Genomic DNA, 23,936 nt, shown 5'->3' with positions numbered 1-23,936 from the left:
GTGTGCACTCTCAGCACTGGTCAACTCACAGAAAAGAAACACAGGTCGAGGCACCGAGACGCCAAGCCCCGCACGTGGCCCCGCGAGCCAGGGCGCTGCGCCCCCGCCGGGACGTGCCGGCCCGGTGCCCCGCGCTCAGACACGGGGACACGCAGTGACTTTGGAGAGAAGCAATTAAGGCTCTTCTTCTGCCTCTTTTTTTTTTGTTTGCTTTGTTTTTAAACAACAAAGAAAGATATCACAACAATGCGATTAAGGCCTGAGCTTGTTGCCGGGAGGTTGCAGGGTGGCCCGGAGAAGGTGTGGGGGCCAACACTGGTGTCCCAAGCTGGCGTTTTGGGTAGATGCAGCCCTCTGCCTCCAGGGCAGGAGGTGGCTGCGGTCTGGCAGGAGCGGGGCTGGCGCTGCCCCTCCAGGCAGCATCACCCTGGCGAGGTCTCCAAGCCGATGGCGAGGTTGCAGACAAGCCAGCGTGCTGGAGGGACTCTACCTGATCCACTGCCACATATCTGGCTGGATGTGACAGAGGATACAGGAGCCTGAAGCGGACAGCGGAGACGACCCGAAGCAGGGAAGAGGTCAAAACCTTCCCCACCCCTGGCCGAGGGGAGCTGAGCACTCGGTCCTTTCCACGCACGGCCACAAGCAATGCCCTGAGCGACCACGCAGGCGGGCGCAGCTCGTGGGGACAAGGCACGAGCCCTCTGCTTTATGAGCACGGGGAAGCTCTGTGGCCACGGGGACGGGAGCCAGCAGGAGAGGGCGGCAGGGACCCTTCCCCAGCACGGCCCAAAGCGGGCAGCCGTAGGGAAGCAGCGGGAGCCCGGGCTGTGCCACCTCTGCGAGGACGGACGAGGCTCCCGCGGTGGGCAGGGGCTGGTGCGTCTGTGCCGCAGGACGACCCCCGGCCTCACCAGGCCGAGCCCAATGCCCGGTGGGTCACCGCGGCCGTACCCCAGCCCAAACGCCCCCAGCCTGGTAACAGAGTAAGTGAAGGGAGAGACCTGTTCAAAGAGCACCTTGTTCTGTTCCGGGAGGGTTTCAGCTCCTTCTTCTCCTCTTCTGAGTTATCTGCCACCGACGTGTTCTCCTCGTCCTCCTTCTCTTCCCTCTTTATTTCGCTGGTTCCTGAGGAGACGCTGCTTCGTCCCAGCCCCCCTGACAAGCCTGCTGAGGAAGCAGAACCACACACGGAGGTTGGAGGGGCCTGACCTGCACGGAGGGCTGGGGGGTTCCCAGGCCCTGCTCCTGCTGCGCTGCATTGCCAGCGCGCAGCATCCTGGACTCATCCTGCATCGCCAGTCCGCAGCAAGAGGAGCTGGAGGGCACCAGCTCTGCCCTGCCACCACTCCCTGTTCTTCTCCCCGCACCTCCCAGGCCCTCCAGAGTCAGAGCCCAACCTCCCCCAGCAGAGCATGGCCGGGGGGCATTGTGCGCCCGCAGCTGGCAGGAGGGACAGGAACACGTAGGTCAAACCTCTGGAAAAGGCTCGAGGTAGAAACTGCCCTGCAGATGCTGCAAGGAAGCACCGGCCTTGCAGGAGCACCCATCTCCCCCCCAGGCTGCTGCTGCACAGGGCTGGACCTAACGGGTGACCCGAATCACCCCCGGGGCAGGTGAGCCTCAAGCGTGCGCGCGTGCAGAGCCGCCTTACCGCTGTACGTGTCTTGCTGCCTGTTGAGGTCAGGGAGTGAGCTGGGCTGTGACGGAAGTGTGACATGGTTGTGGAGCATGCTGGGGTTGCTGGACAACCCATCTTCGGGGTGACCTCCTCCCACCTACAGCAGAACAAGCAGAGCAAGCCTTGAGGGGGGGAAGTGTCACGGGCAGTGGGCATGGGTGCAGGCACCCAGAGCACGGCCGCGGGGCTCCGCAGACCAGGCTGAGGTGCAGCCGCGTGCCCTCCTCGCACACCCCCACCACCCAGAGCACGGGCATGCAGGAGGGAAGAGCCAACCTGCTCCAGCACCAGCTCTCCTCTGGGGACTGTGGCGGGGACACTGCAGAAAGCAGCCCCGTGCCCTGCGCATCAGCTGGGCCAAGCAGAAAGCCCCCATCAGTGCCGTCTCCCCCCTGCCGTGGAAAAGCCTCTCTGCCTGGATGCCAGGCTGGCACGCTGGAGAGGACACCCTGCCTGGGCTGCACGTGTCCCGTCTCCATCAAACACCAACGTTTCTGCCACCTCCCCAGTGCCACCGCAGCAGGGGACATCCCAGCAGCGTGAACGTTGCTCCGAAGGGCCTGGACGCAAAGGGCGAGGCAGCCTTTCTGAGCCCGCACATCCCGAGGCTGCGCTACGCCGGCCAGAGACCGGCAGGACAGAGCCGGCCCTGCTGCAAACGCTCTCATTTCTGCAGCTGGCAGCAGTTTGCAACAGAGGATGCACATATGATTCATCGCTTAGTAGCAGAGCCTGGGGAGCTCAGAAGGGAAGCACGTCTGGTTCTCTAGAGAGACCGGAGACGCGTTAGTGTTTGCTGCAGCAGGCAATCAGCTCTGCCAAAAATATGCTCCTGTGGTCGCCAGCCTCTGGACGGGGGGGGACCCTGGTGACCCAGCATGGGACCCCAGCATCCACGTGCTCAGGGCACCCAGGACCTGTCGCGCTCCCTGGAGCCTGCGTGAGCCATCACCCATCAGCACTCCCCACGTGCACGGAAGGACGTGGTGCAGAGCAGCTCTCGGAGCAGAGAAGTCCTGGCGATACCAGGCTCTGTATACCCACGGTCCTGCCCCGCACTGGATCCCGGGGACGGTCTGAAGCCGTTTTGAGGGATTTCCATCCATGTTGCAGGGAAAGAAGAAGAGTTTTCACCACCTCTGCCTGCCCCAAGAAGGCGCATGAGCAAACGGCATGCAGGGCTTGTGCCCGAGAGCCACCACCGTTCTGAGCGTGGATTCAACCCCCCCTGCATGAAGAAGGCAAACCACTGCACTTCTGTGCACATCACCCGTTCAAAGCTGTCAAAGGCTGACCCAAGCTGGACCACACTGAGCTACTGTCACACCAAAGCCAACGTCCCCCTGGATGCCAGGGGACCCTGCGATGTGGGTCCCCGGCACGTCCCCACCAGCTGCCGCGATGCTTCCACACTTACCAGGCTCGGGTGCCTGTTCCCCAGGGACATGACCGAGGCAGGGAAGGCCTGGCCCAGGCTGCCCACGGTGGCACTGTGGGCTGGTGCCGAGCCCAGGAGCCCGTGCATGTCCCCGTGGTTGCTCGGCATGGCGGCTGTCTGGCCCACGGCGTGATTCCTCAGCACGTGGATGGCTTCGTCCAACCTGTCTTCCATTTTGTTTTGCTTGAAGGACAGGACAGAGAAATAGGTCTGCGTTAATGCCTGTAAGGCGAGCAGCCCGCTGCAGCTCTCTACACTAAAGAACGGCTGGCGGCAATCACGCACTCAGGTACCGCAAGGCAGGAACGGGAGAAATAACCCCCTGACCCCGTCAGTGCCATCCCCTAAAGGCACAAGGGGTCACACAAGCTCAGGGAAGGGAGGCAGAAACCAGACCGACATCGGTTCGGCTGGGCCAAACCCCCAGGGATGTGAACGGGGCCTAAACAGGGGGACGGTGCAAGGCTGCGCCTCTGCCAGCCAGGCTCTGAGCTCAGGGAAGCAGGAGCCCAACTCTGCTCAGCCGCTTCCAACCAAATGGCCATCTACCAACTAACCACCTTCCTTCGGGCCCCAGACCTTCGGGGGAGAGGACTTCACCCAAAAGCCCTTTACCGCCAGGCACGCAAGGGATGGAAGAGGAAAGGAGAAGGCAGATCTTCCGGCGACACTTACTAAAGTGTGGAGGCTCCCTTCGTAGCTGGGAGATAAGGCACCCTGTCCGCTCGCTCGCGACCACTGGGATGTGCCTGCGAACAAACGGGGAGAGCTTGGGACTGGGCACGGCTGCCGCTAGATGGGGCTGGAAGCTGGGCCACCACGCTGTGCACCAGCTATCATGCCATGCACAGCACCGCACGGGCCACCACGGCACCGCACGGGCCACCATGGCACTGCATGGGCCACCACGGCACCGCACGGGCCACCACGGCACCGCATGGGCCACCACGGCACCACACGGGGCTGCACAGGGACGGTCACACCGCACGTACGAAGCCAGCCACGCCACACACGGGCACAGGTTTTTCCCCTGCTCCCCGTCACCGCTCTGCGAGGCAGCGGGGTGTCCGCAGAGGCGTTTCATCTCAGGGCAGGTGCCCGCCTTTGTCTCGCAGCGATGCTGCGAGGGGTCACGGTCTGATCCCGCGTGCCCCCCGCAGAAATCTCTGTTCAGCCCCTGCTGCGGGCTCGCCTCTGCTCTGCCTCAGCAGGAACTGAGCTCAGACCTTGAGAGGTTTTTAATCTATCACCTGGGTGAGCGGGCAGCCGGCACACAGGCTGTGCTCGCTCCGACCCCAGGGGAGCAGCAGGCTGGTGCATGGACGTTGCTCTGCACCCCGGGCACTGAGGACCCTCAGTGCCAGCTCTGCTGGGCAGAAACGAGACCTCTCTTGCCGGACAGGAGCAGAGATGGGCTTTCGTCGGGCACTGGAAATGGTTTTTAACTAGCTGGCTGCTTCCCAGTTCCCACTGCGCTCCTCCCATGGGAGACAAAACCAGGGACGCTCTCCCAGCCTCACCAAGAGGGGACACTCAGGGACAGGGTCTGTCTGAACGGCAGGAGCGGGTCCCAGGGGGTGGCAGCGATGCTTTAACTCAAGCACACGGCGGTGCTACCATGTGGGCCAGGCTCGCGCCTCCGGCAGAGCCGCCTGCTAAAAATTCCTGCCGGGGCAAAGCCAGGAGCAGGCAGAGCCATCGCCCTCACGCACACGGCGTTCGCCGCACACGCACACTGCTTGGCTCCAAATGGGGTAAAACTACAACCGATTTAAGCAGACGGACATGCAACTTCAGAGGAGACATTTAAAAAGTATCTTCAAGTTTGCTTGTCCTTCCTCTTCGCTCTCCTGCTTTGAAAAATAAACGGGATTTGGCGAGATTGCCAAAAGTGTCTTTAATGAGGGTTTGGGGCTGACATGGGAAGTACGCTGCCTTGGACCTCCTGAAAGCAAACCTGACACCCCCCTTTGCACAAAGAGCAATGATTTTCACCTACCTGCAAGCCCCTGAGGGGAGCCGACCGGTGTAGAGGGGTTTGACGAGAAGTTATTGCTAGAGTGATCGGGGGAATAAATCTGGAGCGAGAGAAGCAGAGCACGGTCAGCAGCGCCCACCCCGCGACGGCTCTCCCCCTCCCCAGCAGCACCACCGAGCCCCGGTGCAGCGAGGACCACCCGACGGGACCACCCGATGGCACCTCCCTTCCCACACCGGCGCCCAGCCGCACGACGGCCCAGCCCGGTAGTGCCCCCGCAGCTCCCCCATTAACGCCGGGGTCTGTCTCTGGCCCCGCTGCCGCCACCCCTGCAGCTACAGCCTCCACTCGTCAGGTCCCACCTCGGAGGGAAGCGAGAGCCCCAAGAAATTGTTGCAGGGTGCAGCGCTGGCACCCCTCTGCCACCATGCAGAAGCCAAGGTCCCTGCACTGAACGGGACAGATGCAACTCTGATAGCCCAGTGGGACCAGTGCCTGCCAGTCTGAACCAGCACACGCAGGGCCAGGACTACTGGGACCTGCAAGTCCTGCTACGAGGGCTGCGTAGGGTCGTCTTGCCAGACCCGTACCAGGCTGGGCGGCCACAGAGCCGGCTCATGGGCATGGGTCTGCGGGGCCACCATAATGTTCAGTGCCTCAGTTTCCCCATCTGCTTTTGCCCAGGACCAGGACTCAGGATGGCAGCACGCAGAAGAGGGAAAACCCTCCCCTCAGAGGCTGCCGTGTTTTTGGGGTGCATTCACCCAAACTTCTCAACGTGTCCATCTTCCCTGCTGCCTAGAGGGTCCCTGTTACAGAGGGGAGGTCCAACGCTCCAACAGGACAGGGACTGGGTCAGGGATCTGCAGAAACTCTTACTGAAGCTAGTGCCTTCCCGAGCGCGTCTCCTGAGCTCCCAGCTGTGGTTCCTCTGTTACCTGCCGAGAGAGGACAGAGACATCACTGCCAGGGTGCCAGAAACCCAGCAGGACAAGGCACCCGCACAAGACCTTCTCTGGGGTCACCTGCTCTGAGACTGAAATTTCTCGCTCTTACTGCTTTGCTTGAAAATCAAATGGATGCCCAGCTCAGAGCAGCCCAGACAAGGGCACACGCGTCCCGGCAGCTTTTGTGGGGCTGCAGGAATGTCTTTATAAGATGCTGGGTCGAAGGTGTCATGCCATCAGTCGCGATCAAGTGTCTCTGCTGCGGCACGGCCCATTTTCATGGGGCATCTTAAGCCCCTACAATCCTGAACTTGCCTCCCCTCCTATAAACCAGGTTTTTTCTACGAATCAAGGTCAGGATCTGCATTTCCTGGGGAACACGAGTTCATTTCAGGTTTTGTAACGGGTTCAGCAGGTTTATAAATTAAAGCACTCGGAGGTTTAATGTGGTATCCAAATGCAGCACAAACATTCCCATTCCGGATTTAGATGAACAGCTTCACACATACCCCCACCCTCCCGCAACTCATTTAAGGCACAGCACCTCCAAGAGATAACGTCACAGATCCTGGTCTCCTCCCGGATCCACCAAGCGAGGTGTAAACCCCCAGGCCAGCACCCTGTCCCCCTGCTACAGCCCGCCCAGGGATCCAGCAGCAACAACCTCGCTGCGCCTCTTCCTCACGCAGTAACTCCACGCATGGGTGGCACACGAGGGATAAAAAGCGTCTGGGTACATCGGACACAGATATCACAGCCTCGGGCATCAGCGGTTTGCACAAGACTTTGATTTTCCAGTTAAGCCTCTGCGTGGCAGTGGAGCAAGGGGGCGATGCTGGGGCCCACCACGCAGCCGGGGGCCGTACGTACCCATCATGCTGTCCGTCCCGCTGATTGGGGGCGTATGACTGGAGACACCGTACGGCGTGGAGGCAGAGGAAAAGCCAGACACAGAGGGGAGTCCGCCGTTAACCTCTCCTGAATGAAGCTGGTAGTTCTGGCAGAGAGGGGGAGAGGGGTGAGAGGCACCCTCGAAAGGCTGCCGGGCTTCGGCGGCCAGGCCAGGACCCAAGTCCTCCCCGTCGGCAGCCGCCCCGAGCCGACAGCTACGGGACGAGGTGACGTGCCGCCACCAGCCAGCCGAGCAGAGCCCCCCAGCCCGCCCGCGGGGCAGCGCGGGGACGCGTTACCATGCGTTCGTGCTGATGTAAACTGTTGAAGCCGCTGGACTGCGGGAGCGGGGAGGAGGAGCTGCCCAGCATGGCACCGTAACTCGACTGGCTCATGGCACCCGGTGAACTCCACAGGTCTGGCGAGTTATGGAGACCGTCTGGAAGGAAAAACGGAGCTGAGTGGGGCAGAGACACCAGCATGCGTCCCACAGCCCACGCAGGGGCAAGTCAGCCTGGACTGAGGGGCTGCACCTCTCCCTATCGCGTCCTACCTATGCTGAGCATCACCCGCTGAGCAAATTGGAGCCATTTCAGGGCTGCTTCGTTGTCTCATACACTCCTGCCCCGAGCTCCCTCCATCTCACGTGCTGCGCAATTCCTCCCATCATCCATAACGGGCCAGGCAGCCCCTGCTCTGGCCGGCTTGCAGGATGCTGGGGTTGTTAATAACTCACCTGCCATATAAAAGGCTCCGGGATACACAGTGCTGGGAGGTTTTGAGGGAGTATATCCAGCTGGATCCCTGCTGTAGTCATCACCTGAGTTGGATGGATACACCTGTGGGGCAGGAAAGGGGTTGGAGAGGAGTGCTTGGCCACCCCATGGCCCCACATCCTCCCCAAGGGTCACCCCACCCCGCGCAGCTTCGCTTGTATTCATCGCAGCAAATGACAGAGTCGGTCCCAGAGCAAAGCCGGGGTGGAGAAAACGAAGCAGCTCAGCTGAAGCCGTGGCGGCGGTACCGAACGGCGCAGCTCTGCCGGGGACCGGCACAGGGGATGGGGCCGTCGCGCAGACGCGTCCCGGCTGCCTTCCCGTAACAGCGCCGATCCCCGCAGCCCCCTCCTGCAGAAGACGCCAGCGCCAGCAGAAGTTTCAACTCTCTGCTCTAGTTCCTTTTTCTGCGGTTATAACTTTTTATGGGTAACCACAAAAGCCATCGTTTCTGCGTGCTAACCCCGCACCCAGGGGCGTGGGGCTGGGCGGTGGCGACGGGGACCCTGCCGCACGCCGGGCTGCAGCACCGTGACGGCAGCAGCCGCTCCTGAGCGCAGCCTCTGCCCCAACCCTTCACGGAAATCAGCCCGTCCCGCTCGAGGGGAAACTGAGGCACGGGGGAAGCTGAAGGCTAAGCAGTCCTTCAAAAGGGATGTCACACGGAGGGGATGGCTCTCCGACAGCTTTTGGCCAGGTTTCTGCAGCACCGTTCAGCTCTGTTATTCAACAGCACATTAAGCAAAAGAAAAAGCTTTTTTTTTTTTTCCTTCTAAATTAACCAAACCCATCCTAGAAAGCCCTTACCGAAAATCATCCTGTGCCAGTGCAAAAACATACCTTTTTTTTTTTAAAAAAGCAGAAATTCAACACGCAAAGAAACTGAAATGCCACTCAAAATTACATGAGAACTTTTGTTGCAGCTTATTTTCATCGCCATTGATTCATTTTGAAACCGTCAATGATTTTTTTTTTAAATACACACGAAAGCAGAGGCGGGGGCAGGGGCTGGCCCGGCACGCTCAGCCAGCTCTGCCTGGAAGACACAGCGCTCTTTGGAAAGGAAACCTGCCCTGAGTTTCTCTTTCCCCACACCCAGCCAGCTCCCTCCGACCCCTTGTCCTCACCCAGCAAGAAGGGGCAAAATTGTTCTCTATTTCTCTAACTGCCGAGAACACCGAGAATTTCTTCTTTTTTTAGGGGGGGTAATAGAAAATAGTGGTCTTTTTGTTAAAAAATAGCAGCTCTGAAAAGCACCAGCAATTACACTTCAATGCCCTGCTTCGTTTTCCCCTCGCAGCCCAGGTTCCCGCTTCTTGGAGCAGCTTCCCTCGCAGCTGGGGGAGCTCAGAGCCCCAGGGGCAGCCCCGGCCCCTCGCTGCCCATCGGCTCTTGCGTAGCAGGCGGCCGGACCCCGCGGCGCAACCGGGAGCCAAAAGCAACTTGTGGGCATCGGTGCTGTAGATTGAGACTGGGAAAGTTGTAAAATAAAGAAAAAAAAAAAGAATAAAAATAAAATAGAGGGGGAAGGGAAAAACCTGACAGACGTTGGCAGCTGCCCTTCGTCCCTTGCTCAAAAAAAGAAAATTCACGGCGCTTTGCCTTTGTGTGGCATCGCAGGACAGCGTCGAGGCCAAGCGGGCGTGCGGAGCCGCGCGTGGGCAGCGCGTGCGGCTGGGGAGAGCGGGGGAATGGAGGAGGCTGCAAAGAACAAGAATCCAGTAAATTGACTTTTCCTATAATTTGATTAAATAGCGGGAGCTGGGACAGGGAATCGAATGAAGCACGTCTAATAGCCCCGCGCCATCTGCCAGGGGCTGGCACCTGGCCAGCGCGCGAGGCAGCTGTGCGGCAGCGGAGCGGGCGCGGGGGGGCCGCGGCGAGCTGCAACATCCATTTAATAAATCCAGAGCGAAAAGAAGAAGAATAAAATAGCAGGGATGAGCGGACCAGGGTTGCAAAGAAGGGGGAGGCCGCCTTGCTGCGTATCCGCCCCGTTCTGCCATCCCCGACCCCCCCCATCTCCTGCTGGATCCTGGGGGGCCACGTTTCACCCCAGGAGTGGCCCTGGCCCCTCCAAATCTTTCGTTTCGCTGCTCAGCGCAGGGAGGGGCCGTGAAAAGCCAACCCCGGACTTCCCCGCACCGGCCAAGCGAGGAGCATCCCAGCCCCGCGGCGTGCGGGGGAGCCGGCCGAGCCGGCGGCTGCCGGCCAAGCGCCGCAGGAAACGGTAAATCAGGGCCAGGTCTCTGCTCCCCACCCCGCGGCCCCAGCCCTCGCGTCGGCAGCTCCGGCGGCGGCCTCGGGGACCTCCAGGTGAGGTCATTTCCTCTGGTTAAAATTGCCAGCGCGGCGAGAGAGCCGCTTGAAAAGCCCCAGCGCTGGGATTCGCAGGGCTTTGTGGTGTTGGGGTTTTTTTCCCCCCCTCCCTCCCTGTTTTTCTTCCTTAAATGCACGAACTGGGGTGGGACTCAGGCAGACTAAAGCTAAACAGAGCGGTGACCAGGCTGCGAATTCACAGGCTGAAACGGCTCCCAGCCACCACACTCGCTGCGGCAACAAAATCCTGCAGGAACCGACTTGCACAAAATCCCTCCTCGCCTTCCTCCGGCAAAGCCGGCCGACGTGCAGCAGGGGCTCGGGGGCCTCATCCAGCCCCGGGTCCTGCGTCTGGACACGCCAGCCCGCAGGGGAGCGCGGCCGCGAGCGCTAACTCTGCTTTCCAGCTCCACGTCACAGGGAGGCTCAAAGGGGCTCCATGCCCCGCACCGTCCCAGGCCAGCACCTATTTCACAAGAACTAACCCCAAAAGGCCGCGGGTTACAAGCACGGGTACCTCTGCGCCCGTCCGCAGCCAGAGCCGCTCGCTCCCTGCCCCGCATCGTCTTTCGCATCCCTCTTCAACCATCTCACGTCGCCAGGGCCTCTTGGTGCCTTTGGCAGAATCACTCCCCTTTCAGCCACCCTCAACTATTCCAGCCGCTGACCTCTCCGAGTGTTCAAAGCAGCTAGGGAATTACAGATTAAAGCACTTTATTTTAATAAGATGCTGATTAACCTATTTATTTTGCATGGGGTCCAGCGATAACACGGGGCGGGCTCCTGCGCAGGCAAGTGAGACACGAAAGACCCTTTGATCCGCTGCCTTTGAGGCCGGCGACTCCTTTTGCTCCACGCTTCTCTCGCCGCCTCGGTGCCAATTTCTCTCCCCAGGTGTGGAAGTTCAAAAACAAACCAAGAAGCCGGAGGTCACGGCAAAGAGAGGGCAGCGGGAAGAGGCAGCACCGGCCCATAGAGCAAAACCTGGAGCTTTGCGGTCAAGGGGCAGCCGAGGCGAGAGCCAGGCTTTCTGGGCTGGAAAAGCCCATGTGCCGGTGTCGGCTCGGACACAGGGAAGGGGCTGAGATTTGGCAAATGCCGAGCGGCTCTTCCTGTGGGAATCGGGGCCCTTTAGGGCACCACCAGCACGACGGGCAGCAAGCCCCGTCACCTTTGAAATCCGAGGCCAATAAAGGGCCATTTGTCAGGAGCGATGTTTTCCCCACATGCCGACGGGGGTTTAAAAGCTCTGAATTTCACACAGAAACTCGACGCAGCGACACAGATTCTGCTTCGAGCAGGTTTTCCCTGTTAAAACACAGACTCCTGGAGCAACTCAGCACCGCTGACTGGAGGTGGTTTCTGTGTGATGCGGGTCCGCAGGGACCCTCCAACACCCTCCGGTCTGCGAGCCCAATCCGGCAAGCGCTCGGTGCCTTCCTCTCCCTCCACCCTCCCAACATCGGCATCTCGGGGGCCATTTCCAAAGGGAGAGCCAGTGGTGGAGGCTACAGACCAAGCTTTGCGCCAGCAGTGAAGGAACGAGATTTCCCCCACGGGTGGACGCACACAGATGTTCCCCGGGGAATGGGGGAGCGGGCACCCGCATCGCATCAGCATCGGCTTTGGCAGCGAGCGGCACGACACGCTCAGGCAAGAGCACGTCTCCCGCGCAGCCCCGGCCTGGGCTCCCGCTCGCCTGCAGGACAGAGCCCGCCCGTCCCCCTGCAAGCACTCCAACGCTCCAGCGAGGAATGCAGCCCCGGCCGCCATGCAGCCAGACAGCTCCCATATTCCTGCAGGAACCCTCCAGCCCGCTCCAATTAGCTTTCCTGGAGATCCTATTACTTCTAGCCACAAAGACATTGTTCAGTTTATTCCCCTGTAACAGCCGCGGGAGCATGGCTAACATATTCCTACAGGCTGCTCGGCTTTCTTATAAAACAGCCCAGGCAGCGCGCACACCTGGAGCAGCCCCAGCTGCCTGCCCGCGTTACAACTGGTTTGGTTTCCCTTCTGGAGTGAAATCCGATCACACCGAATATTACATTTCACTCGGGCACTCGCGACATAACGTCAAACAGACGAGAGCCAGCGAGGGCAGGAGGCGATGGGTCCGGGCTCTGGCTGGGGAGGTGGCACCGCCGGCTGCTCCGCACGGGGAGCGTTGCAGCTCCTTCTCTCTGATCAGTGCCCCGGCACTGCAGTCTCACGGCGTTTCCCCATTTCTCCTACTGTAGCTGGGAAAACCCTTCCTCCTCCTGCTAAATTCCAAGCCCTCGATGCTTGGGGTGGCTGGACGCGTAGGGCTGGCAGCTCTCACGGCAGAGGGAGCAGGGACACCCAGGGGATGGAGGAACGGGGAGGGGATACCTGCGGGGAAAGCGCTCCTGCCACTTACCGAGGAGGGGAGTCCAGGAGGCACCTTCCGAACCTTTTTGGGCTGTCCATCTGGTTTAAAGACAAGAAAAGAAGAGAGGATCTAACTTTTGAAGGGGGTTAGCGGGAGGGAAAGCGAGCGGCTGTAGCTAAAAGTCTCCCAGGATGGAAGATGCAGATACAGACAGGGCTCAAATCCCAAATGCCCCATAGCCAAAGCAGCGTCAATAGTGACAACGTCTGAGGATGAACCTCTCCTCCTCGTCTCGACTGCACCCTTTGAGGGCGGGTTTCACCCACAAACGGAGTTCACAGGGCCGTCTCTCTCCTGGAACACTGTGATAAGAGGCGCTCACCACGCAGAGAGGGGCTGCGCTTGCTCTTTGGAAGGCACCGAGCCCATAAATAACCCCCCGTTGGGTTTTTTTGAAACAATTTAACTTGAAGTGGGTTTGCAGAGAGAGGATGCAGGAAGAGAACAAATGCAGGGATGGGGTTGTATTTTCATTTGCTCCTTATGCAGTGATATACTTGGGAAAGCTTCCCTGCAGGAAGGCAGGGCCGGCGCTTGCCGCAGCCGGTCCCTCCCCAGCCCATCTCATCTCTCCAGGTCCAGCTCCGAGGGGGGAGGACACGGCGTCCTGGGGGAAGGGAGACAATTCAGGGAGGTGGTGGGGGAAACATCCCAAGAAGTGGCTCAAGGGGAAGCACTGCTTAAAAATTTGGGTGTTTTTTTTTTTTTTTTTTAATTTTAGTTCATAATTAAGGAAAGCCCCAGCTGGGGGGGTGCAGGATGCCAACACCGCAAGCCTGCCAAGCCAGGGACTCTGCCGGGTTGTAGCTCAGGAGGAGAAATTCATCACGTAGAACGACCTGATGCAAAAGAATTATTTTCCAGGCTGACAACATAAACCAGCAACGTTTTGAAGTGGCAATATCAAAGTGGATGCCTTTTTCTGAAAAGCACTGGAAAAAATACATGTAACAGTGGGTCGCTTCTGGTTTCGTTTGTTGGGGAAAGCCCAAAATAGCAGCAAGAAAATGACTTTGGAGGGTGCGGGGCGGAACTATGACAAGAAACACAAGTTCTGGAGAACTGGGGCTTGTCTTCAATCGAAAGTTAAGTTCACATCCAACCTTAGCCTTTGTTAAAAGCAAAATGTCTTATTCCCAGGTAGATCCAGGCGTGGGCAACTCCTGCCCTGGAACATCGAAGGAGGCAGGGAGAGGTCTCGGAGCAAACGCTGCCTGCGTCCCAGGACACAGCTCCGCGCCCCGGCAGAGCGCCCGGACCTCACGCCGCTTCTTAACGACCTGTTCCTGGCAGTCCTGTCTGCTTGCAGCAGGACAGGGGCTCCAAGGAGGGCCATCGGCCCTAAAAACAGCCTCGAAGGTGGCCCAAGGTTTTCTAGGAGTGACTATTGATGTGCGGTGTGGCTGGAGGCATTTTTAGAAGAACCTCAAGCCATTTGCTGCTTTCACCTAATCCGACAATTTCCAGAAAGAAGGAAATTCTACATAACTCTGAGCCCATCCAAATTTTTTAAAAATTATATGTATTTATATATATATATATATATATATAAAAGTATATATATAGTTTTTTGCCCTCCTAAAAAACCCAAATGCCAAATTCATGCCTATGTGCACACATGGCAACACCAGTGCTTTTATTCCCGAAGGCGCCCACCCAGTTGACAGCCCCTGCGGTCGCTCAACCAAGCTGCAGGACGAACCGGAGCGGTGGCACCCGAGGGCGACACGAAGCGCCTTACCTATGTTGCTCTCAGCACCTCTCCTGCGAGGATTGTTGGGGTAAGAAAAATACTGAGACCCCCCTTTCACCCCGGTAGGGGAAAGTGTGCTCGGACTCGCGATTCCCATTTCGCTGGGCAGGAAACCAGTCTGCAAACAAGGAGACAGAAAAGCCCTGCCATGTAATTATGCTGGAAAACCACCACGCTCGCTGGGAGGGAACCGAGATGCCTCGAGCTGCATTCGCACAAAGTCAGCCGAGGATGGAAAAAAAAGAAAGCCCAAAGGCCAGAAGGAAAAAACAAATATGGGGGTAGCTATGGGGGAATATATGTGCAATAAGAAAAGGGTCTTTCAAGCTGTGTTTTCTCACTGGATCCCAGCAAGGAAGCTCTCTACAAACTAAGGATGCAAACCAGCAGGTGCCATCGCAGGGAGCATCGCAGTCCCATGCTCACTTCGCTGCCCACGAGGGCAGGATGAGACCCTGCCGACGGTTTTATCGGCCCAGCCTGCTGAAGGCAAAGAGGAGGCGACAGCCAGGCCGAGGGGCTCGTTCGGCAGCGCTCCCCGCCTGCCTCGCCAGCCTGCCCGCAAAGCCGAGGGGTCGGGAGCATCTCCTGGGGGCAGCGAGCTCTGCCCACACAGGGGCTTGCTCGGGACAAAACTCTTCCCTCACCATCTCCGAGGTTTTACAGCAAGGGATTACAGTTTCTGATGTGATCGGTGCTTTGGTGGCTGCGAGGGACACACCTGACGGGCACAGCGTGTCCACCCATCCTCAAAACGCACATCCGACCAAACGGCCCCACGCTGCCTCTCACCCCCGCGACGCCGTCGGGGACCCGGCCAGGGCAGGGGACAGATACAGCGCTCACCCACCGGCAAACCCGGCAGCCCCCAGGCCGTCACATCTCTCGACTGTGCCTAAACCGACCGCAAGAGGTTACACGTCGGTGTCCCATCTGACCGTGCCTCTCCCAGTCCCTCCGGCCATAAAACCCGGCCCAGGGTGCCGGCACTGCCGGTTTCTCTCCCATCCCCAACGCTGCGCGGTCGGACCCATCGCGGACGATGCAATGGAGCTGCAACTCCTCTGCTGGGGGTGGTTTTCTCTTGCATTTTATCAGGGAAAAGTCAAATCTCTCTTTCTAAAAAGAGGAAACTCCTCCCTGGTGTTTATCCCAGCTGACCTTGGGCACTCTGGGAAGCAGCGCGGAGCCGGCAGGAGCCGGAGCCCGGGTGCTCGCTGGCTCCCGGGATGGAGCAAGCGTGCCTTTGCTCCAGGAGCACGCCCGCTGGCATTGCCCCTTTCACCTTGGGAGAAAGTTAAATGTGTTTACGTGGAATTTAAGAGGCCTGGCAAAGGGCCTTTAAGTAACAAAAGCTTAGCTTTGACCCATCTTCCGAGGGCAACATGTTGAAATAAAGGAGGATTTCAGGCTTTTGAGAAACTGGAAAGAAAAACCCACTGCTTTAAAACACCGTCTCCTCCAGAAAGGGGTCGGGGAGGGAAAGAGGAGCTCATGTATTCACAGCTGGTGAAATTCCTGCAATCTGTTCCACCGGTCATATTACCTTTGCACTGAAACCGCTACGCGCCACGGAGCAGCGCGGCCAAGAAAAGCAAGCGGCACAGCACCCTGGAGGGCTGAGTCGCTGCCGCCCAGCTCCTCCAGCAGGTACCTCCAGAGAGGCTCTGAGATTTTAAGGCCATTTCCCAGAGAAAGGGATTTTCTTCCCCTTCCCTCTCCCTGGGGATGCCTCCAGAGGCGGTTAAGGGTTAAAGGAGGGAGGGAGCCACAGTTCTGCCCTGGAGGAGGGCGTTTTGGGGAGGAACAGGCTCCCCATCCAGGGCATCTGCCACTGGACAATTTTCCAGTGCTCTTCAAAAAGAAAAAAAAAAAACAGGTCACCTCCCCCCCAAAAAAACTGGAGCCAGAAGCAACAACTGTTCTGGGGGCCACAGCGAGCGTGCAGACGGCCCCGCTCGCCTCCCGCCGCCCCGCACAAGAGGGGTTTTGTCTCCCCTCCACATCAAACGGGCTCCGTCTCCCGCTCTGCCACCCGATCCGGACCCGCGCGCCCGCGCCAGGGCCTCTCCCGGCCCGCGGCACCATTTGCCCACCCCGTTTCTGTTACCTTATATCTCCCCCTCCTCCATGAAACCCCAGCAAAACCATAACATTAAAAAGCAAGGCTTGGCATCTGTCCCATTTTTATTTTAGCAGCTTCAGTGGTAAATTAAATCCACTCTGGCACAGACAGCCAGCACAGCTGTTTCAGCAAAGGAAACATCCTCAGTTCAGAGAAGAGGAAATTATGACAAATTTGTGTAAAATTAAAACATGTAATATGTGTGTGTGTACATGTATAAAATAAAAAGCTGTCCGGCCAAAAGCTGCTCCCTTGAATAAAATGGTGGGACTGTTTCCCCGGGGCCATGCTTGGGCACTGGCGGGGCGGTTGCAGCAACACATCAAAGCGGAGGTGCTCGCTCCTTCCCGAAAAACTATTTCTGGATGCCGGTGGTAGCAGGCTAGATTATCTCAGGGCTGGTTGACTGCGTTCCCGGGCTCTGATTTACGCCTTTGGTATTCCCCACGGGAAGCAAGTTTTTCCCCACGGCACAGCCCTGGTCCTCCCACCGGGGTTCACACGGGGTGACCCAACAGGGCAGGGTTGTTGCTGCAAGAGGCAGCTCTCCCGTGCCATGTCCCTCCCTGACTGCGGAGCTGAGCATCTGCTGCACGTCCTGCATCGACAGAACCACCATAAAACCAAAACACCGCCCGATATCCACCGAAATGCTGCTACAACAGCGCAGGAACCATCTTGCGGAGTCTCCTTCCCCTTAACGGGCGAGTGGGGGGACACGGGGACGCTGGCCGGGGGGACGCTGGCCGGGGAGGGAGAGCGTGCAGCACCAGGCGCGGTGCTTGGAGGCAAAGCGAGAGCCCCGAGGCAGGCAGCCGGAGGGAGAAGGTGCCGCCCGCAGCGCTCCTCTGCCCGCGGCCGCCCTGTCACAAGGAAAGGTTTTGCTCGGATCTGACTCGCTGAAACTCCCTCTGAGGGCAGTGTTGGCTAGGTCATATCTGATTAAATACAAATCAGCTAGAAACAGGATTAACAATAATAAAATAAGTGAGTCTGAAGAGGTTTCGAAAAGAATCGAGAAGCTGCTACAACCCCATTTTCTAAACTCTGACAACTCTTCTGAGCCAGCAACACACACCCGTATGAACCCCCGACACTCAACAAGATGTTTCTGAGCAGAGCAGAGGCTTTCCAGGACCTCGTGCGGAGAGGCGAGACGCAAACCGCCAGGTTCCTTTGCCTTCCCAGGCTCTCACTCCTAGCAGCTTAGCCAGTAAATGAAGCAAAAAAATCTCAACGCATTTTATCGTTACCTGGTTTAGTCCTGGCATCCCTGTCTCTCTTCCGAACGTGGAGTACGAGGCTCTTTCACTGCTCTTCCCTACAGTGGAGAAAAGACAAGACAAGGTTTTGTGTCAGAGGGAAGGGGAGGTTTGGCGTGCAGCCCCGCGCAGCCGCCCTCCCGGGGCGTCCCGCCGAGGTGTGAAGCCCACTCTCGTAACGCAGCTTCCTCCGCCCATCTTCAGAGGTGACTGCCTCCCGAAATAGCTCGTTGCTAAAACAGGAGCTCTTTTAAGTTCACGGACAGCAGGGCTCGGCTGGTCCATAAACAGCAAAACCCCAAAACTGCAGCGATGCAGGGAAGTGCTTGTGGCCATGGAAACTGGCAGTGTCAGACCAGAGCAAAAAAATCCCTCCAGACATATTAAAAAAAGCCAGCCAAATTTGGCAGAGGCAGTGACAGAGCAAACCGAAAGCCAAGCACGAGTGACCAGACTCTGCGGGTGCTTTCCATACAATAGGAAATACAATTCCAGCGCACGCTGAGCAGCAGTGTGCGGAGCTGAGCTCCCGCTCCTTATGGCGCAGGATTTACCTTCTTCCCCTTTCCTGCTGGAGATTCAACTTTCCAAAAACCCATCCAGATTTAAAGAGCAGGCATTCAATAGAAAAGCGTTTCCTTCCTTTCCAAGCCCCCTCCCTTAGGTCCCACCGGCCAGGCTCCTCCTGGACCGCGGGGCTCCTCGCAGCCGGAGCATCCCTGCCGACCGGGATGCTGCGCGGGAGCAGCCCCGTGCGAGCCGAGCCCACGTGCTCCAGCGCTGCCAAGTGAACTTTAGCACCCAGCGACGGCTTTTATCAAACGTGCTCAACCTCACCCTACCCACACGTTGCTGAAAATAGTGTTTTCAAGGGGGGGGGGGGGGTGGAGAAACCCAACGCACATGGTGAAATGTTTCCATTCTGAAATGTCCTTGTAGCCTCCTCCCTCGCGGTCACCGTCCCGGAGCACACCCTGGCAAGCAGCACCCATGGGTGCCAGGGCAGCTTCGGAGCCCCAGGGAAGGACCCCAGGCCAGGGAGAAAGGGAATAGCTCTACACCGTGCCTGGGGCAGCCAGCAGCACAATTGTCTGCTTTGGGGTTTCGCCCCCCACCCAAAGCAAAATCAAGATATTTTTCTAGTGGGGAACACGCACTTTTTAATTTAAAAAAAAAAAAAAAGAAAAACTGGAGTGAAAATATATGCTGTTAATTACAGCCTATTAACGGTGCCACCAGGGAAGAGGGAAACAGGAGATGATGAGCAAAAAGGCTTTGAACCCAGGACAGGGCGGCCCCGCTCCGGCAGCTGCCCCATGCTGGCGCAGGGGCCTCTGCCCGCGACGCGGCCGGGAGGCGTTGGGCTCCGCCAGCCCCCCGCTGCCCCGGCAAAAGCCCTTCCCCGAAAAGGGGTGATCGCACCCTGCCTCCGGGCTGGCTTAGTCAGCAAAATTGGGAGAGGGGAGGATTTTGCCAATCAGCTTAACCTAAAGCCATCACTGATGCCTGCTAAGACGCAGGTTAATGCACCGGGGCGACGTTGGGCTGGCAGGCAGCTCCACGCATGGTTAAGAGGTTTTGGGGAGCAGATGAAGAGGGGTGGGGAGCAAATATCCCCAAACCAGCCCCCCTGAAGCACAGGGCAGAGAGATGGGAAGAGAGAGGAGGCTGCTCAGTTTGGCAACCTTAGCATGGGGGCCTTGAACTCAAGCCAAAATTTCAGAGCGGGTTCCCTCACTACAACCCCCAAACCCAAGACCTCTCCTTCCCGACGGTGCCGGAGGTCACAGCGCGGCACGCCAGCATCCCGCCGCCCCTCGCCTCCGGTGACAGCAGGATGCACCGGGCGCCGCTGCCATTTTGTTTCAGAGGCTTAAACGTTAAGTAAACAAAGGTCAAAATGTCAGAGGACGGATCTCCTAAATGACCTAATTTTTAAAAGAGCTTAGCAGCTCTATTTGCCGCAGCGCTGGCAACGTTACACAAATAACTCAACAGGTTGTGGCATCAGGCGGATCGCGATTACTCCTAAACCAGAGGAAAACCAGGGTAATGCCACGTTAGTTTATCTGGTCAGCAACAGCCAGGCCTCCCCGTCTGATAATATACTGCTGCTTCCACGCATGGCTTGCGTGGTGAAGCACCGAGCCAAACGCCTCTGCCGTCGGCAGATAACCTCGGAGGCTGAACCACAGGGCTCTTGGCGCCGGCGCAGGAAGATGAAGGATGCAACTCAGTGCCAACTCTGCACCGTATTGCTCCGAAACCCGCTACCTTCACCTGATGGTCTTTCCTGCCGCGCTCGGTTCACGTGGGACGGCAAGCGGGGCCGGTACCAGCAATCTGCGGCACGCTTGGATCAGCGGGAGTCTTGCGGGATGGGGGAAATTGGGAAAGGGAGGGCAGCCCCCTGGACAGCCCCAGCACCCTCCTTCCTCATCACATACGAAGGGGAAAAAGCAGCAAACACCTCAGCAGTAGAAATTTTACATTTAATTGTCTAGGAAAACAAGGCAGAAGGAAAAACGGCAACCTTTTCTGGATGGGAATGTATCCAGCCTATTGAAATATTGAAATATTGAAAAACTCCACAAGCTGGGCAAGAAAAAGCTGAACTTGCCAGCAGAAGGTGCTGTTTCTGCTGCCGGGGAGATGCCAGCTGGCACATGTGGCAAGCCCAGCTGCACCGGGACTCGCCCAAGTCGCCCCTTCGCAGCCACAGCCCAGGGGCACCGACCAGAAAAGGTGGCGAAACCCCAGAACCACAGCACGGACCGGGACGGAGGCAGGTCTTGGCAGAAAACGCCAGGAATCTCCCCAAATGCCATCTCACTCCTGACCAAGTTACTGAAATCCTGCAGATGGGTGTTAAGGGATCTTGGGAAGGGATAAAAATAAAAATCAGAAGATACTGGGAACAAATCCCTTGAACAGGAAAGGGGTTTCCCTTGGAAATCCTATCTGTTGGATTTACCTCTGCAAATTTTAGCATGCAAAGGTGAAGCACGGCAGAGGGCACCTTGAGCAAGGTGCATCCAGAAACCGGCTGGGAGCATTTGGTATTTCCAGCTCTTCACGGCATTGCTTCGTTGGGAGTCCTGGCATCCCCCTCCCGCCTCTTCCACCCCCGCCAGCTCTATTAGGAAAAACTTCTTCCCCCAAAGGGCTGTCAGGCCCTGGCCCAGGCTGCCCAGGGCAGGGGCTGAGTCCCCATCCCTGGGGGGATTTAACAGCCGGGGAGATGTGGTGCTTGGGGACATGGGTTAGTGGTGGCCTTGGCAGTGCTGGGCTAACGGCTGGACTCAATGATCTTAAGGGTCTTTTCCAACCTTAACGATTCTATGATTCCCCTGCCCCTCGCCTGCCCACGCTGCCTTCAACCCTGCTTAATAAGCGATTTCCCAACCTCCCTCCTCTCCCCAGCATGTTCTCTCTTGCAGGATCCCGCTGTGCCAGGCTCAGACGAAGCCTCCTCAGGGTCTGCCTTCACCCAGGGCTTTTGCAGAGAAACCCCCGCGCACCATTCGCGCTCTCTCCTCCCAAAGGCAGATTTGTTCCCCGGCTCGGAGACAAGGCAGCAGAATAAAAACTCTTTCCCAAGGTTGCCGCGAGCTCCGGCAGCGGCAGGGTTTGGCCTCGGTTCCCGGGACCACAGCAGCATCTCACCTCCACCAGAGCAAACCACGCTTTTAAATAAACTTGTGGTTTTGCCATTTCTCTCCCCAAGACAAGCCCCGCTCACGGATGCGTACAAATAAGCCAAGAAAAGGCGATTCAACACTGCCTATGGGTTTTGCCAGCGCCTGCTGGGAGGAAGGCGGGTGCTTTGCCGAGGCGCAGTGCCCCGCGCTCCTGCCAGCCCACGGGGAGTTCACACCAGTGCCCCCGCATCACCCCGTCCCCGCGCTCCCAAACGGAGCCCCGGTGCAGCCGCCGCCCCGGCCACCGCACAGCCACCCACCGCGCGCCTCCCCACAGCCCCGCACCGGTAATTCCATTAGAGTTACGGCCTGGGGAAAAAGGGGAGGAAAAACACAGCCGAGAATTAAAAGGGGGGAGAAAAAAAAAATGTTAAAAAACCAGGAGCAGCGACAAACCCCATCCATGGGCAGATTAAAACCATTGTCCAGGAAGAACCCAATCCACACCAGCTCACAATGCACACAAGATTAGAAACACTCCTCTGAAAAGAAGCTAATTACTAGAAATAATTACTATAAAGAAATCTGTTATGGCTTATCAGTTTCCCTGCTGTTTAAGCAATCCCCCCCTGCCTGCCCCCACTGAAGATGAATGGTAAAAGAGTGGCAGATTTTGAAGATTGGTGATTTAAAACAAACAGAAAAGCCCTTCTCGCCCTTTGGGACGAGCCGGTTCCTCACCGTGTTGTGTCCTGGCACCACCCCGGGCAGCCAGGGATGGTCCTCGTCCCCTCTCCCCACTCGAGGCTGGGATGCTCAGGCCCCACCAGGACGTCACCCGTCCTCCCGGGAGCAGCACCGGGGGCTCAAAGCTTGAAAACTTGGAGGGGGGAGCGATGGAGCTCGCAGGCATTGCTACTGCACCCTGCTCATCGGGTTCACCGACCCCCGCCTGGCAGCCTCCGGTGATTTTTATTCAGAGCACTGACGGTATTGCCATTCAGAGACTGACTTTTTTTTTTTTTTTTTTTTTTTTTTCCTTAATTTAGCTTATCCCATCCAGTACAACGCAGGCCAGAGCTCCCTGCCCGGTTAAGTCTTGCAGACAGCTCTGGTTTTCCCCATCACCTTGCAGAGCTGAAGCTGTGGGAGAGAGGGAACCTGGACTTTGGAAAGCATCCGACTGAAGCTTGCCCTCGCACCGTCCCCTTCAAAAAGTGCATGAGCGGCGTCACCCGCAGCTCTCGGGGAGCCCTGAGGGCGGGGGAAGGCCAGCCCTGGGAGCAGCACCCACAGGTCCCGCTGTCAGCACAGCCCCTCTCCTGCTCTGTGCTCCAGGTGCCTCCCAAAGCCAAGCTCCCATCGTGCCAGATGCTGTACATTCATCTAAACAACATCTGTAAGCCCCAAACACCACTTCTGTGTGTCCCAGCTGAATAGAAATCAGTATTTTTTCCTTTCAAAGCATGCTACGTGAATTCAAACCGGTTCTGGACTAGGCGTGCACCCTGCGATCTGCAGGGCCATCATCCCGAGAGCGCCTTGGACCGGGGCCGCCCGTGGATGAGCAGGCAGGCAACCGTGCCTCCAGCCAGCAGCGCCGGTGCCTGCCGCTGCCGGGACTGCTGCCCGCTTGTCCTCTGGGCTTAAATCTGTCCAGCACTTTGCACCGGAGCTTTGTGCTCCCCCAACGTGGGCTATTGAAGCGTCTTCCTCCTCCCCAGGAGCTCAGCAGCCCCCTCCACACCACACCTGGGGGGGACCCTGGGCGTGGGACGAGGCTGCGGGCTGGGGTGACGGCACAAGGGACCTGCCTGGACAGGCAGGCAGGAACAAGAGGCAGGGAATCAGCCCCGCGGGGGGTTCGGGGATGTGCTGGCAGTGCCCTGCCTCCCCCCGAACTCAGATCCGCTTTCCTTCTCTCCCGAGCCACGCAAATCCCTCCAGCTCTGCTCTTCTCCTGGAGCTTGCTCTCAATTTTCCCCCTCCCTAACCAAATACACCCAAAATCAATGCTCTGCGCTGCTTCTGTGCGTGATCACCACTGCTCGCAAGCCAGACCCACCTGCAGCCAGAGCTTCCCTGGCCAGCCCTGCAAAGCCAGCTCCCAGCGCAGGGACACGCCGGGAAGAAATTTGGATGAACAAGCTTGCACGTTCCCCTGCTCCTTTATCCAAACGGCCACTACACCCTGCAGTTCCCAAATCTCCCTGCTCGCACCCCTGCTCACGTCAGATCGGTTTGTGAGCGGCGAAACGGCTCATGCGGGAAGGAGAGCACCCAGCTGCAGCCCTGCTCCTCCTCCTGCACACCACGGCCCCAAAACGCCGTCAGCCTTCGGGGCCAGGTGAAGTCTCCACCCTTGAAAGGACACGACCACTGCTTCGAAGCTCGGGCTGGCAAGAGCTCCACTAAAGGCTGGTGAGAGTGGAGCCTCCTTTCCATTTGCCGGATGCATGTGGAAAATAGAGCCCAAAAAATCACAGTTTAGCTCCGTTTCTCCAACAAGTGCTGCCCGGCCAGCAGCGTCCCTTCGCTGCTGAAGGGTGCTCGTTGTCCCTAACGCACGTTGTTAGAGGATGGCTGGCCGAAGGCTGCCTCTGGGACGCTGTGCTGACTCAAGAGACACAAAAGCAGAGGACACGGGTTCCCGGCTGAGGCCGGCACCACCCCAACCGAGCGGCAGCCGGCGGAGACCAGCGCTCAGAGCCC

At 58.2% G+C, this 23,936-nt stretch overlaps 1 protein-coding gene across 17 annotated transcripts in view; it reads right to left on the bottom strand.

Moving 5' to 3' along the window:
* Positions 1-23,936, bottom strand: part of TCF3 (transcription factor 3) — a 77,095-nt gene that overhangs the window by 8,191 nt on the left and 44,968 nt on the right. For 9 of the 17 annotated variants that reach the window (XR_014230302.1, XM_082331150.1, XM_082331151.1 and 6 more), the window contains exons 6-17: positions 17,575-17,642; positions 14,185-14,314; positions 12,432-12,481; positions 7,672-7,774; positions 7,235-7,374; positions 6,915-7,041; positions 5,977-6,035; positions 5,119-5,197; positions 3,795-3,868; positions 3,099-3,302; positions 1,655-1,778; positions 1,005-1,170 (exon numbers count right to left, since the gene is read on the bottom strand). Coding sequence is in view for 16 of the 17 variants with exons in the window: in XM_082331150.1 (XP_082187276.1) it covers positions 1,005-1,170; positions 1,655-1,778; positions 3,099-3,302; positions 3,795-3,868; positions 5,119-5,197; positions 5,977-6,035; positions 6,915-7,041; positions 7,235-7,374; positions 7,672-7,774; positions 12,432-12,481; positions 14,185-14,314; positions 17,575-17,642 (1,324 nt within the window). In the remaining variant the exon portion in view is untranslated. The remainder of the gene's footprint in view (positions 1-1,004; positions 1,171-1,654; positions 1,779-3,098; positions 3,303-3,794; positions 3,869-5,118; positions 5,198-5,976; positions 6,036-6,914; positions 7,042-7,234; positions 7,375-7,671; positions 7,775-12,431; positions 12,482-14,184; positions 14,315-17,574; positions 17,643-23,936) is intronic. The other 8 variants (XM_082331154.1, XM_082331158.1, XM_082331159.1 and 5 more) reach the window with 4 other exon arrangements.

Source organism: Platalea leucorodia (genome assembly GCF_965183815.1).
Source record: "Platalea leucorodia genome assembly, chromosome: 21".
In the NCBI taxonomy this organism is placed as follows: Eukaryota; Metazoa; Chordata; class Aves; order Pelecaniformes; family Threskiornithidae; genus Platalea; species Platalea leucorodia.
The sequence above is the reverse complement of the archived record's forward strand: the minus strand, read 5'-3'. Positions and strand labels throughout refer to the sequence as shown.